The sequence below is a fragment of the Jaculus jaculus genome, chromosome 5 (assembly GCF_020740685.1).
Source record: "Jaculus jaculus isolate mJacJac1 chromosome 5, mJacJac1.mat.Y.cur, whole genome shotgun sequence".
NCBI classification, from domain to species: domain Eukaryota; kingdom Metazoa; phylum Chordata; class Mammalia; order Rodentia; family Dipodidae; genus Jaculus; species Jaculus jaculus.
In genome coordinates, this window is record NC_059106.1 from 85,654,954 (window position 1) to 85,669,586 (window position 14,633).

General features: G+C 40.5%; 1 protein-coding gene and 1 non-coding gene across 2 annotated transcripts in view; both read left to right on the forward strand.

The window, feature by feature from the left end:
- Window positions 1–9,936, forward strand: part of Cmpk1 (cytidine/uridine monophosphate kinase 1) — a 70,652-nt gene extending 60,716 nt beyond the window's left edge. Inside the window, exons 2-6 of the mRNA XM_045148707.1 lie at window positions 730–876; window positions 1,473–1,625; window positions 3,361–3,437; window positions 3,672–3,768; window positions 7,869–9,936. Coding sequence (XP_045004642.1) covers window positions 730–876; window positions 1,473–1,625; window positions 3,361–3,437; window positions 3,672–3,768; window positions 7,869–7,910 — 516 coding nt within the window. The 3' untranslated portion in view covers window positions 7,911–9,936. The remainder of the gene's footprint in view (window positions 1–729; window positions 877–1,472; window positions 1,626–3,360; window positions 3,438–3,671; window positions 3,769–7,868) is intronic.
- On the forward strand, window positions 412–619 carry LOC123461038. The gene has a single exon (XR_006637362.1). It is a non-coding gene; the product is annotated as a small nucleolar RNA U3 (small nucleolar RNA).
- Window positions 9,937–14,633: the final 4,697 nt, after the last annotated feature.

Here is a 14,633-nt window from a genome sequence, read left to right on the forward strand (position 1 = left end):
GGAGAGAGGGAGAGAGAATGGACATGCCAGGGCCTCCAGCCACTGCAAACGAACTCCAGATGCATGCACCCCCTTGTGCATCTGGCTTATGTGGGTCCCAGACAGTCAACTGGGATCCTTTGGCTTTGCAGGCAAGTGCCTTAACCACTAAGCCATCTCTCCATCCCCTCCATTCTTAATATATTTAAACTTTGGTTGTGTTTGTGAAGGAAAATGATGAGATGAATAATGTTTTAAATAGATAAATGTTGGGATGGTTTCATGCAAGAGTAAGACTACTTATTATTAAACAAACTTGACTATGTAAAATATCTTAAAATTTTCTTTAATTATTTTACCATACGAGCAAAATGTTTTACTTTGGTATAGGAAAACTAGCATGTAGAAATGAACACAAAGAAAATGATAGTCAAGATGATACCTTCAGGGATCATTTCTATAGTTCCTTACTAGAGAAGTTTCTCTGTGTAGAGTACCGGAAACCATGAATAGGTCCAGTGTTCTCTCCTGAGTGTGAAGCTGGCACTGGGCATTATTTTGTACAGCTGTCCATTGCTACTGATGATCGTTCTTCTCTCCTCTTGGGAGAGTTAGAGGAAAAGAATTCAGTCTCACTGGCAAAAAGGAAAGAATAAAAAAGAAATTTAAAGAAGAAAAAAAAGGAAAATCATAGTCTCTATCATTGTGCTGAATGAATTCTGATTTTTTTCTATATGTTGTTTCTTTCAGAAATATGGCTACACACACCTCTCTGCAGGAGAGCTGCTTCGTGATGAGAGGAAGAACCCAGATTCACAGTTTGGTGAGCTTATTGAGAAGTACATTAAAGAAGGAAAAATTGTGCCAGTTGAGATAACCATCAGCTTATTAAAGAGGGTAAGAAACATGAATGCCAACCAGTTCACATTCCCAAGGACACAGGAAGTTAAGCCTTCTTTTGAGTCATGAGCAAGTCAGACCAGTGAATTTCTTGCTTGAGGAAGGCTGTAGTGGTTGAGAATGGCAGAACTAGAAGTTGATTTCACCGGGAAGAAGTTGAACAGTAGCAAAATTTCTCTGCCTTGTTCTGGGTTCAGTTTTAGTTCTGCCTAATATGCATATAGGTACATTTTCCTTTGTTTTGTGGGGGATTTTTTGGACATAGGGTCTCATGGATCCCTGGCTGGCCTTGAATTCATATATGGCTGACCATGGTCTTGAATTCCTAATACTCCTGCCTTGCCTCCTGAGTGCTGAGATGTGCTACCATTGACCCTTTCTTCCCAACATTCAGTTATTTTCTCTTCCATTGTTTATTTTCCTCTCCCCTTTCTCCTTCTTCTATTTGCTTTCCTGCAGACTTTTTTCACTCTTTCCACACAGGATGTGTGTACATATACATATATCATAAATGCTACACACACACACACCCCAAAAAGAAAAAAAGAGAAACTTTGTTAATGTAGTATTGGACCTTAATCTTTTCTCTTTAGGAAATGGATCAAACAATGGCTGCCAGTGCTCAGAAGAATAAATTCTTGATTGATGGATTTCCAAGAAATGAAGACAATCTTCAAGGCTGGAACAAGACCATGGATGGGAAGGCAGATGTATCTTTTGTTTTGTTTTTTGACTGTAATAATGAGGTAATGAAAATCTTCATTTGCTTACATAGGCTTTAAGCAACTGATTACCAGCTATCAGGGAAAAATTAAGTGATTTTTAATTTGCATTCCCATTGTCTATTGGCAACAATATATATTTTTTTATTTTTATTTATTTATTTGAGAGCCACAGAGAGAGCAGGAGAGAAAGAGGCAGAGAACAAGAGAGAGAATGGGCGTGCCAGGGCTTCCAGCCACTGCAGACGAACTCCAGACACATGCACCCCCTTGTGCATCTGGCTAACGTGGGTCCTGGGGAATCGAGCCTCGAACTGGGGTCCTTAGGGTTCACAGGCAAGCGCTTAACCGCTAAGCCATCTCTCCAGCCCAACAATCTATTTTTTAATTAGTAAATCGGATGGACAGAGCAGCACTGTCTTACTATCAGAACTAAAAGTTGTTTGGCACCAGCATTTTTGTGTACCTAAAGTTTGCTTTATTTTCAAAATGACAGAAATCAGGCTTTTGTTTAAAACTAAGAAGTGACATTTACAATCATGTCAGCAGTGAAGCTAGACTACTGCTTTCTTTTTTTTTTAATTATTTTTATTTATTTATTTATTTGAGAGAGTGAGAAAGGGAAAGAGGCAGACAGACACACACACACACACACACACAGAGAGAGAGAGAGAGAGAGAGAGAGAGAGAGAGAGAATGGCCATGCCAAGGCCTCCAGCCACTGCAAACGCACTCTAGACGCATGTGCTACCTTGTGCAAGTGGCTTACGTGGGTCCTAGGGAATCGAACCAAGGTCCTTTGGCTTTGCAGGCAAATGCCTTAACTGCAAAGCCATCTCTCCAGCCCAGCTGCTGCTTTCTTAAGTATGCATTACTTTTAGCAGTGTGCTATTGAGGAAAAACATGCTGAGGCGCAGAAGCTTCTATTTGAAGGAAAAATACAAGATGGGTTTGTTTGTCTTTTAGGAATGAAATGATCTTGAAAAATAGCAGGAAAGAAATTTTTTTCAGATACTTGTAATAATATACCCAGACATACCTTTGAATAACTAAATGAATTTCTCAGAACCATTTAATTAAAAGACCTCACTGTTTGGCTGCTGCTACAAAATACATTTTATTAAATCAATGCCAACTGTCTGAAGAATAAGAATCTGAAGTAGTGCCTTGAAGGAGGTTGTCTATTCTTAGATTGTGTCATAAATGTGCCTCTGGGAGAGACTTGTTGCAGCCTGAGTTGTTTTAAAATGAAACTCTCCTCTCCAATCCTTAAAAATATGTTTTTACTTACTCTTCAAAGTTAACTTTAGTCTGTTACCACAGCTTTATAACTAAGGAATGTTTATTCATGATTAACAAGAGATGCTTTATTCAAATATGTTGACTCAAACATCTGAATATTTATGGAATTATTATACAGTAAGCAAAAGTGGTACAAAGTTTGGGGCATGTAATTCATACCTAATAAGTTAATAATATATCTGAGATGGAAGCATATCCACACAGGTCTTTTTATTGCGGTTTGAAAAAAAACACGTAGGAAAAACTGAGTCATGACTGAGTTCTTGTTTCACTCTGTATTCATTTAACCTAGTTTATATAAATTGAACCACATGTTTAAATTTAAAAAAGATTTTGCATGTTGATTAATGAGTTAGACACACTGGGTTTAATGCAAGATAATATATATTTTTTGATAGCCTCTTCAAACTTTGTAGGATTTTTTTTCACATAACTTTTTACCTGTATCTCTCTTTAGATCTGTATCGAACGATGTCTTGAGAGGGGAAAGAGTAGTGGAAGGAGTGATGACAACAGAGAGAGCTTGGAAAAAAGGTATTTTTCAGTTTTTACTTTAACCCCACAATCCCAGTGCAGAAATTGGGTGATAGATAGAATTCCTGCCCAGTTTTGGTCCAGAAAAAGAAAGTAATGTTTACACAGGTGCAGTGGTGTGAGTAAAGAGATAACAAGGTTGGGTCCTACCTTGTATTGTCCTTTAAACCTTCCTATAATGTGGAAGGAAGAGGATAGGTACCTAGAACCTTGAAACATTCACTTCTTTTCCAGAATTCAGACTTATCTTCAGTCAACAAAACCTATTATTGATTTATATGAAGAAATGGGGAAAGTCAAGAAAATAGATGCTTCTAAGTCTGTTGATGAAGTAAGTATTCCTGGCTTGTTCATGAAAACAAAAGTCAAGTAAAAATGTGGTCATTTATTTGGGGGTAGGCATGAGAGAGAGAAATTCTGTGATAGATTACTTGGTTTTTCAAGACACTTGAGATTGTGAAATTAGGTCTCTTCTTTTTGAGTATGTCTAAAGTGGGTTTTATAATTTTAGGTCTTTTATTTATTTATTTATTTATTTTTGATTTTTCAAGGTAGGGTCTCATTCTAGCCTAGGCTGACCTGGAATTCACTGTGGAGTCTCAGGGTGGCCTCGAACTCAATAGCAGTCCTCCTACCTATACCTCCCGAGTGCTGGGATTAAAGGTGTGTGCCACCACACCCGGCTTTTTTTTTTTTTTTTAATGAGGAATGGGTGACTTTATTAATTTCAAATCTCTTTCCTCAAACAGTGGAAATTGGTATTTTCAGTATAGTGATTTGGATCTTGTTCATTTTTAAAAATCTATAGCATGACTGGCAAGTCTTCTAGCCCAAGGCCCTCAGGCTGTTTTCTCTCCCAGGACAGAAGAAAGCTCAAAGGTTCAAGGCTTCCATGGTGCATCACTTTTACAAATCCAAGCTTTCTAAACTGTGGCTTGAGCCCATTGTGTCTGTAATGTTTCTTACATCTTTTGGTTCATCTGATCTACCTTCCAAGTGCCTCAATCTTCTTTGTATTAGCCACAAGACAAAAAAGTCCAGAGGAAGAAGATTTAGGTTTGTTTGTTTGTTTTCTGGGCATGGTGGCACACTTTTATAGGAAAGGGACACCCACACACAATTGGCATGCCAGAGCCACTATAATTGAACTTCAGACGCATACGCCACTTTGTGCACATTTGCGACCTTGTATGTACATCACCTTGTGTGTCTGGCTTACATAGGATCTGGGGAGTTGAACATGGGTCCTTACTTAGGCTTCGTAGGCAACTGTCTTAACTCCTGAGCCATCTCTCCAGCTCTAATATGTCTCTAATACAGTGTCACTTCCTATAGAGAGGAGGTAATATATAAGAAAACCTTGATTTGGGCTGGAGAGATGGCTTAGCAGTTAAGCACTTGCCTGTGAAGCCTGAGGACCCCGGTTTGAGGCTCGATTCTCCAGGACCCACGTTAGCCAGATGCACAAGGGGGTGCACGCATCTGGAGTTTGGTTTGCAGTGGCTGGAGGCCCTGGCATGCCCATTCTCTTTCTCTCTATCTGCCTCTTTCTCTCTCTCTCTCTCACTGTCACTCTCAAATAAGTAAAAATAAACAAAAAAAAAGAAAGAAAACCTTGATTTTTAGAATTAGAACCAAGATAAAACCTTTTAATCTGCATTTTTTAAGCTACTGGTAGCCTGCTAAGAAGTGTTTTGAGCCTGGCATGGTGGTGCATGCCTTTAATCCCAGTACTCAGGAGGCAGAGGTAGGTAGGCAGATTGTCATGAGTTCAAGACCACCCTGAGACTACATAGTAAATTCCAGGTCAGCTTGAGCTAGAGTGAGACCCTCTCTTAAAAAAATTGAAAAACCAAAAAGAAAGTGTGTTTTGTAAGGCTCAGTGGGTAAAAGTGCTTGCTGCTATGCAGGTGTGGCAGCCTGAGTTACATCCCCCACGTAAAGGTAGACGTGTCTATAAGCCCAGCCTTCCTACAGGCCAGATGAAAGTGGAGACAGGAGACTTCCTGGAAGCTTTAAGGCTAGCTAGCCTGGCAGATGCAGCAGCAAATGAGAGATTACCTGAAACAAGGTGGAAGGCAAGGACCAACACCTGAGGTTGTCTCTGACTTCTACATACACATTATGGCACGTGCTTACTCCCTCCCCTCATATGTCATACACAGAGATAACTTAAAAAGTTCCTCTGTGAGGATTTAGAGACTGTTAGTGATTGCTAGGGGAGGAACAAGCATGGAGAGAGATTTTCTTGTGTAGCCACTAGTAAGTTGTTCATGTTCCTATTAGTTACTAATAGCACCAGGGAGAGGGTACCTGGGACTTATTTTGTATTTTCAAAATTACATTTTCCTAATAAGAGTCTGCATTCATCCACCTATTAATTCACATGCTCATTAATCTAGATGCCCACCTATTGTTCACCAGGCACTGACCTAGGATCTAGAGTTATAAAGCAAATAGGACAAAATTGGTATTTTTGGAAGGGTTCTATTTGTAAACAAGTGTCATTAATTTTTACAGCTTCTGTGTAAGAAGTACTGAGGCAGGGGAGTATCATGCACAGAGTGAAGTCTGGGGGAAGTTTCATAAAGGCTCCAAAGTTAGCATATGAAAAACACCAGTTGGCCAGGAGAAAGGCTGGATTACCACCCTTCCAGGCCTACCAAATCTAGCCATCTGTCTTGGGAAACTTTTCCTCTGGAAAGACACACACCTGTCTTCATCCTAAATAGGGCAAAGATGGTAGAAAGTATGATTACACCAATACAAGTTTGATGAACCAGTGAGATTATTGGGGGAGGGGAGGGTTGCTTACAGAGCATAAAGAGGGGTTACTCATGGGAATGTGGAGCCTCCAAAACAGCTGCTTTGATGGAGAGTCCTATGTCAATATTACTCCTTGGCTGCTCCTTCCTCAGCCTCAGGATGAGGGCTTACTTACAGTGCATTGGGACCCCAGAGTAGCTGCACTGTGGAGAAGTCTCATCCACTCTGCATGATTATGGCTGCTTCTTAGAAGCTCCTTTTCTCTGTCCAGCAGTATGAGACCACAGAGCAACACTTCAGTGGGGCTCAGTGTATCAGGGTTACCCCTGTGAATGCTCCTCCCTCGGCCTCAGGGTGAGGGCTTACTTACAGAGCATGAGACCCCAAAGCACCACTTCAGTGGGGCTACTTGTTCCTAGGTCTTTTATTTTCTATATACTTTTATCTCCCCCCTAAGGTCACAAGACCTCATGCATTATTGTATACAGCTGGCGCAGGAGGCACCTGAATCTTAGGGTGTGTGTGTGGGGGGTTCTGATGACTTCCCAGCCTTTTCTCTTGAGTTGACCCAGCTGTTTTTGATAAAGCTGGCAATAGCTGTTTACACTTTTCAATACAGAGGAAATTTGCCATACAACATCATCCGTGCATGCTCACCATAACACTGAATATGCATCCGTGGGTAGAGATTTAAGATGCTAATGAGACATGTAATGCATGAAGTTGTATGCAGAACTACATGTACAGGAAAGTCTGCTATGCAAGTAACACAAACAGCCCTTGATATGTGACGTAAAAGCCCTAGTTCTTTGTATAGCGAGGCAATTTGAGCTTCTAAACTTCTCCCAGTTCCAGCCTGTTAGCTCCCTTGGAAGTGTATCTTTTTCCAATAAACTGTCCCTACTAATATTACAAAAAAAAAAAAAAAAGGTGGGGGGTGGGGACTGGGGAAATAATGGCTCAGTCTGTAGAATGCTTGCTGCACATGCATGAAGACCTGAGTTGGGGTCCTCAGCACCCACACATCAACATAAAACACAGCTCTTACCTCAAAGGGAATAGGAGAGTTTATTCTAGAGCCAAATATAAGCGACTATAGCCTCAAATCAGATTTATGTTACCTCAAATACCAAGCTCCAATGTGTTAACAATTTCCTGAAGTTTTTATAGTACATAAATGAAAACACTTTTCAAATATATTGATGGAAACATCTGGTAGGTGGGTTACAGCCAAGTAGGGAAATCTCTGCTGTAGGCCTCATGTGCTGTATTGATGACATTCTTAGCTTTTGGGGGTTAGTGGAGATTAGGTATCTGTATATTTTGAAACGGTTTACCCAATAATGTCAGGACGTCAGATCACACACTGAGTGAATAAACAGCACAAGAGAATCTGGCTCTGGACCTCATGCACACACTGCACATGCAAAAAATCACTGATAAAGTTGAATGGAACATGTTTACAGATTTATGTATATCTAAAGTAAAATAAAACTTAAAAGTTGTGTTAAAAATTAATATAAGATAGGTGGTTTTAACAGAAACTTATCTGTATGATTTTTGTATGTATGTTTTGTTTATTTGGGTTTTGGGAATTGAACCCAAGGCTTCACACATCCTTATAGTTTTAACAATATCTGCTTTTGAAATTATTGTCTTTTACAGGTTTTTGATGAAGTTGTGAAGATTTTTGACAAAGAAGGCTAACCCTGAAAGGACCCTTGAAATCACGCTTGAATATTGGTTTGGTAGCTGCTATCATAGCCCCTTTTAAGGCAGTTTTAATCTTTCAAAATTTTATCTCAATAACTAGAAAATACACACTAAGATGAATTACATTTGTTTTACTTTTTAATGTTTGTTCATGAGAGTAAACAGTGAGTTCAGGGTCCGCTTCATTCTGATTATCATGGTGCTCACAAGACAGAGAAGGGTATCAGCTAGCTCTTTGTTTTTGTTAAAAAGACCATCCCTCTTATAGTTTGTGCCTTCTGTGAGCGAATTTTTTTAGAATGCATGTATTTTTTTTTTTTTTTTAGTAACTATAACATGTTCAGATTAGAGATTTCCACTGTTCCTTTTTGCTGCAGATTTTAAATTTCCAAACTGTTGAGTGAATTTGTGGACCAAATTTAAAAGAGCTTTTTGTGTAGTCAGGTCTACACAAGGTGTTTATTAAACACACTCATAAAGTGGATTCCTAGCAATGTTTTAGTATTTATCAAGTAACTGATCATTTCCTGTAGGAAGAGGAAAACTGAGGTTTTGATATATTACAGCTTGTGCAAAGTTATCTGAAAGTTGTATGCAAGTCTGCTTCCAAGGTTTGGGCTGGAGTTGGAGGGGTTCAGAACCTGGAAGAATTGTCTGCATTCTTCGGACAGAATCTGGGGCCAGGATCACATTCACATTGTGTCCTTGTGCTCCATACACAGTACTGTTCATTGTTAACTGATGTTAACAAAATTCTTAGCAAGAGAACCTTGAGATGCATATGCTAGATTTGTGTTAATGTGACTCACTTCTCATTCTAATCATACTTCAAGGGATTTTTGTTTTGCTCTGTTTTGTTTTCTAGACTAAACATATAGTTAGAATAAATTAGGAAAAGCAATCTAATGGTTAATTTTCCCATTTGTATTTTATTTTCTGAAATATTTTTTTTCATAGCTATTTGTTTAAAAAGATTTAAAAATCATTGCACTTTGGTCAGAAAAAAAATAAATATATCTTATAAATGTTGAATTTCTTTCCTGGCTACTTTGTTCAATAAAGTCTAAATGTCCAAACAATTTTCTTTTATATGTATTTTTCCTTTAAAAATGATCTTTGAGACATTGGTTTTGTTTTGTTTGTGCCTTCTTTCCTCCTCTGTCCCTAAAGCTGAATGGTATTTAAGGTTTCCAATAATAGATTTCTTTAAGTGTTTCTCACTTCCGGCACTTACTGCTGTTTGGTACACAGGGTTAAATAGGGTGCAGAATTTTGTCTTTGTATAGTTACATTTTATATTTATAGTCATCAGGAATACTAAGAACAAGTTATTTGATACTTTTGTAATACATTTATTTCTATATGTTATGAAATTCACTTACTAGTGAGAAAATTTTCAACATACCATTAAAAAACAAGATATCTTCATACTGTAATATATTAGCCACTAAAATCAATATTGATACTCTCCTGTTTTCTTGGAAGAGATTGTATTGTTATCTGATAGTCATTCTATCAGTACTGAGGGGTGAGGGCTTTGCTGGTGGTTTAACCCACAACTACAGATGAAGCAAGAGCAGAGACCCATGTTTTGAGACCGTTCCTTTCATGCAAGTGAAGAAGTCTGTCCCATGAAAATGTAAATATTTATCCCAGTGATCATGAGAACATCCTTCACGTTGTCAGAAGACCATGGAGCTAGGTGTTTTGCTTCTTTCATCAAATATCTCTCTGTGGCATTTGCCAACAGAAAGACACCATATTTACTCAGTTATGAGACCTTGCTTTTGTTCACATTTAAGTAGAAAAACATGCTGGAAATAATTGAATTTTGAAATTGATTAAGATACATCTGACTTCACTAGTTTTGTCATTCCATTTGTTAAAGAAAGTTTTGTTTCTTGAAATATCTTCCCTTGAGTCTTGCTATGTTTTTAAAATTAACATTCTTTCCATCCAGTGATGTTGAATGTATGTGGATTGCTTGGTAAATAATCCCAATAAAGTTTGTGTTGATGCACTTGCTGTATTGGCTGGTTTAGATTTCTATCTTCTTAAGTACATTGATGATCAAAGAGTATCGTATTAGCAGGTAGTCCCCCATGCACAAGCAGAGCTCAGGACCCAGAAGAATCGTCTCTTCTGTGTCTGTTTAGGCATCTGGCCTTAGGTAGAAAGTGTGACTTGATATCATTTTTTTCTTTCTTTCTTTTTTTTTTAGTTATATGATCAGAGCATATTTTATTTTTTAAAATTTTAAAATATTTTTTATTAACAACTTCCATGATTATAAAAATACCCCATGGTAATATCCTCCCCTCCCCCACTTCCCCTTTGAAATTCCATTCTCCATTGTACCCCCTCCCCATCTCAATCAGTCTCTCTTTTATTTTGATGTCATGATCTTTTCCTCCTCTTATGATGGTCTTGTGTAGGTAGTGTCAGGCACTATGAGGACATGGATATCCAGCCCATTTTGTGTCTGGAGGGAGTGTGTTATATGGAGCCCTGCCCTTCCTTTGGCTCTTACATTCTTTCCGCCACCTCTTCCACATTAGACCCTGAGCCTTGGAAGGTGTGATAGAGATATTGCAGTACTCAGCACTGTGGTCATTTCTTTCTATCACCATGATACCTTCTGAGTCGTTCCAAGGTTACTGCCATCTGAAAAGAGAAGATTCTCTCCCAGAAGTGAGAGTAGCATTAACATAAGGGTGTGAACATTAACACAAGTGCTTATTGGGCAGTTTGGTAAGCACAATATATACATTTAGCCAGACAACAGCAGATGTTACACCCCTAGGGCTCATGACTAACCCTGATTTAAGTTTTCAGTATCAGGGATGTATTCCCTCCCATGGAGCGGGCCTCCAGTCCAATTAGAGTAGTTGGGTTTCCCCCATAACATACATGCCACTATTGCACCCAATGGCTCATTTGGCCTGGCTGACTACAGACTGAATTTCTTAAGGACCTATGTTCTACATGAAAACAGACTGAACGTTTGAACTGGCAGGTAGAAGGCAGCTCTGCTGAATACTAGTTCAAGCCCCCAGTTCAGTGCACAGTCCCACCCCTCCCATCTGCACACATGACCCAGTCACAGTTTGATATAATTTCTTAAAGTGATCTGGGTGGAGGCACATGCAGTCTGTTTTGCCACCATGGGCAACACCCCTTGGAAAACTGACAATAGGGAGTATTTGTCAGAATATGGACTTCCTTGGGACTGTTGTTATTGTGCTTGTAATTTACTATTTTCTGCACATTTGAGCAGTCTCTGGAGATAATAGTAGCTGAAAGACTAGGCCATCGGAGGTCTGTGTCCCTTATTCAGAGGTTTGGGTCTTCAACTTCAAGCAGGTACTAATAACACAAGCCACCATGCTACCAGCATATTCTCTGCTTCCCAGTTTTCTGTTTGAAACACCTTCAGATGTCTTCTGTTACTTAATTTCAGTCTTCCCCCCAAGACAGGGCCTCACTATGTGTAGTCCATGCTGGCCTCAAATTGGCATTCTCCTGCCTCAGCCTACCTAGTGCTGGGACCACAGGCATATGCCACTAGCTTAGCTCAGTCATTCTTACCTGTTATCATTTTAGTTGTCCATACTCTCCCTGCATCTTCAGCTATATTAAATACTCCTTTAGTCCTCCTTAAAATTTTTGTGAGCTAGGGTCTCACTGTAGCCCAGGTTGACTTGGAATGTAGTCTCAGGCTAACCTTGAACTCACAGTGGTCTTCCTACCTTTGCCTCCTGTGTGCTGGGACTAAAGGCATGTGCCACCACACCCTGCTATTTTTTTTAAATCTTTATTTGAGACAGAGACCAGGAAGAGGCAGAAAGAGAGTGAGTGGCCATGAGTTCGAGGCCACCCTGAGATTACATAGTAAAATTCCAGGTCAGCAGTGAGACCCTACCTTGAAAAAACAAAAGCCAAACAAACAAACAAAAAAGTGAGTGAATATGGGTGCACCAGGGCCTCTTGTCACTGCAGATGAACTACAGACACATATACCACTTTGTACATCTGGTTTTATTTGGCTACTGGGGAACTGAAACTAAGCCATTTTTTTCAAATAAGAACCTTTAACTGCTAAGCCATCTCTCTACCCCATACTCCCCAACCAACCTACCTACCTACCTTCCTTCCTTCCTTCCTTCCTCCCTTCCTTCCTTCTTTCCTTCTTTCTCTTTTTATTTTCTTTCCGCATGTGTGTGTATGTGTGTTTGTGTGTGGGGTACATTCACATGAACATGTGCAACTGCATGTGGAGGTTGATGTCAGATGTCTTCTTTACGTGCTTCTCACCTTGTATTTTGACACAGGGTCTCTTGCTGAACTGAGAGCTTACAGTTTAGCTAGACTAGCCCAAAACCCCAGTAAGCTGCTTGTCTCCACCTCCCAAGCTCTGGGATTATAGGCACTTTGCATCATACCTGGTTTCATGTGGGTACTGCAGCTCAAAACGCAGCAAGTACCTTAGCCATCTTCCCAGCCCTATTTTTATAATTATTTTCAAAAATTACTTATTTGCATGAGAGAGAAAGAAAGAAAGAGAAAGTGAGTATGGTCACACCAAAGCCTCTTGCCACTATGAATAAACTCCAGATACATGTGCCACTTTGTGTTGGGTGGCTGAAGAATTGAACCCTAGGCTGGCAGGCTTGCAGGACAAGCAAGCACTTTTAACTGCTGAGCCATCTCTCCAGCCCTACTTTTTCCACTAAAGGAAATTAAGCTATTATGCACCAAAGAGAAAGGTTCTAATCACTATCCTCTTATTTTCTTGAAGCCACACTGACCCAATGTGCTTGCTAGAGGAGTGATTGTTGTGATTGGTGGTAATCTGGGTACTCTTAAATCCTGAGGGTCACAGTTTTTCCTGTTAGGGGAGAAAAGTGAGGTGGAATTTTAAGCCATGCCAGCCATACTAGCTCCAGGCTATCACAGATGGCTCAGGCTTTTGAGGACCCTTGCCTGCTGGAGCCTTTGAGAGCAGAACCTGCTTCCCTTGGGTCTGTGTTCAAAGAGGCCCTTCTTTTATGACTTTGCTCTCCCAAGACACAGCCTGAGAGAAGTGACTCACTGCCTTATTTAGGGAACAAAATCATAGACAACATGTATGCAAGATTTGAGAATGCTCTTACACTACTCTCTCTTGAACGCTTACTGGAAGGAATAAGCTCTCTAGCTACTTTCTACAAATTAAAAAAAAAAAAAAAGGGAGCTGGGCATGGGGGCATATACCTTTAATCCCAGCACTTGGGAGGCAGAGGTAGGAGGATTGCAGTGAGTTCAAGGCCACCATGACACTACATAGTGAATTCCAGGTCAGCCTGGGCTACAGTGAAACCCTACCTTGGGGAGAAAACAAAAAAAAAGCCAGGTGTGGGCATGATGGCACCCACCTTTAATCCCAGCACTCAGAGGTAGAGGGCACAGGTAGGATTGCTGTGAGTTTGAGGCCACCCTGAGACTATATAGTGAATTCCAGGTCAGCTTGAGCTTAAACAAAAAACAATAAAAATATAAATGACTCATGGAATTGTGAACATCCAAGAAAACTCTGGCATTCAGTAAGTTGCCTTGGAAATTCCTACACCCTTGCTTTGAAGCCCCTGTGAGGGCTTAAACTAGCCTCAGTCCTCACAGCCACCTGGCTCTATGGGCTTCTAGGGCCAGAGGGCACAGACAATTGGCTAGGCTCAACAATCAGTACATAAAAAGCACAAAGTTGTGTGCCCTGGCTCACCCTGAGTTGTTTATTGGTCTTATAAAGAGGCATTGTTATAAGCAGCCCCCAGAGCGGCTGCCAGAACTTGGCAAGTGGTGATGAGATGGAAATGGCCTCATGCTGTCAGGATGCGCCCTCTCTACTTGCCGTCTCCCCGCCTTCATCTGGGGTGATGGTCAAGATGGATACGTTACTTGAAGGGGGCAATGCTTAAGTTTACTTGGCTGTTTTCAGATGTGAGAGACTATTCCTACATTAGAGCTGCATAGTTGCTGGACTGAGGATGTAGCTAGCTCAGTGTACAGTACTTGGTTTAGCATTCTCTGCAAGAAGTAAACGAATAAAATGACCAAGTTAAACAACTGCATCAGCTGAGTGCTGAGCCAGCCAAGTGCCTGTACTCCCAGCTTGGGAGACTGAGGCACAAAGGAATCATGGGAGCCCAGGAATCTGAAGACAACCTGAGCCACAATGAGACCCTGTCTGAAAGTCCTTGATGGCCCTGGTCTCAGCTGTGCCGGAATGCCCCTGTTACATGCAGTACCAAGCAAGCATTACTGAGCTGAGCTGAGCTTCTCTCCCTTCTGCTGAGGCCTCTGCTTGGGCCTGGATAAATGCTGTTTGAGCAAGAAGGGCAAATACTGGGCTTGGCCTGCGATGTGGAACTAGGATACAATCAATGCATTCACCTCCGAGCCTCACCCAATCGGCCTTCCGTCTTTTTTTTTTTTTTTTAATTATTTGTGTGGGAGGGGCACTCCAGCATCTTGTCACTGCAAACAGATGCTGGTCAACATTATGTGGATAGTTGGGGAATTAAACCCTGGCTAATAGGCTTTGTAAAGCAAGCAACTTTAACTGCTGAGCCATCTCCCCAGCCCTGTGCCTCACATCTTTCTACATGCTGCCTATCTATAATCGGGCAATGTGTCCTTTCATACCCTACCTTCCTCCTCTTTATTAAAAAGTCTACATAT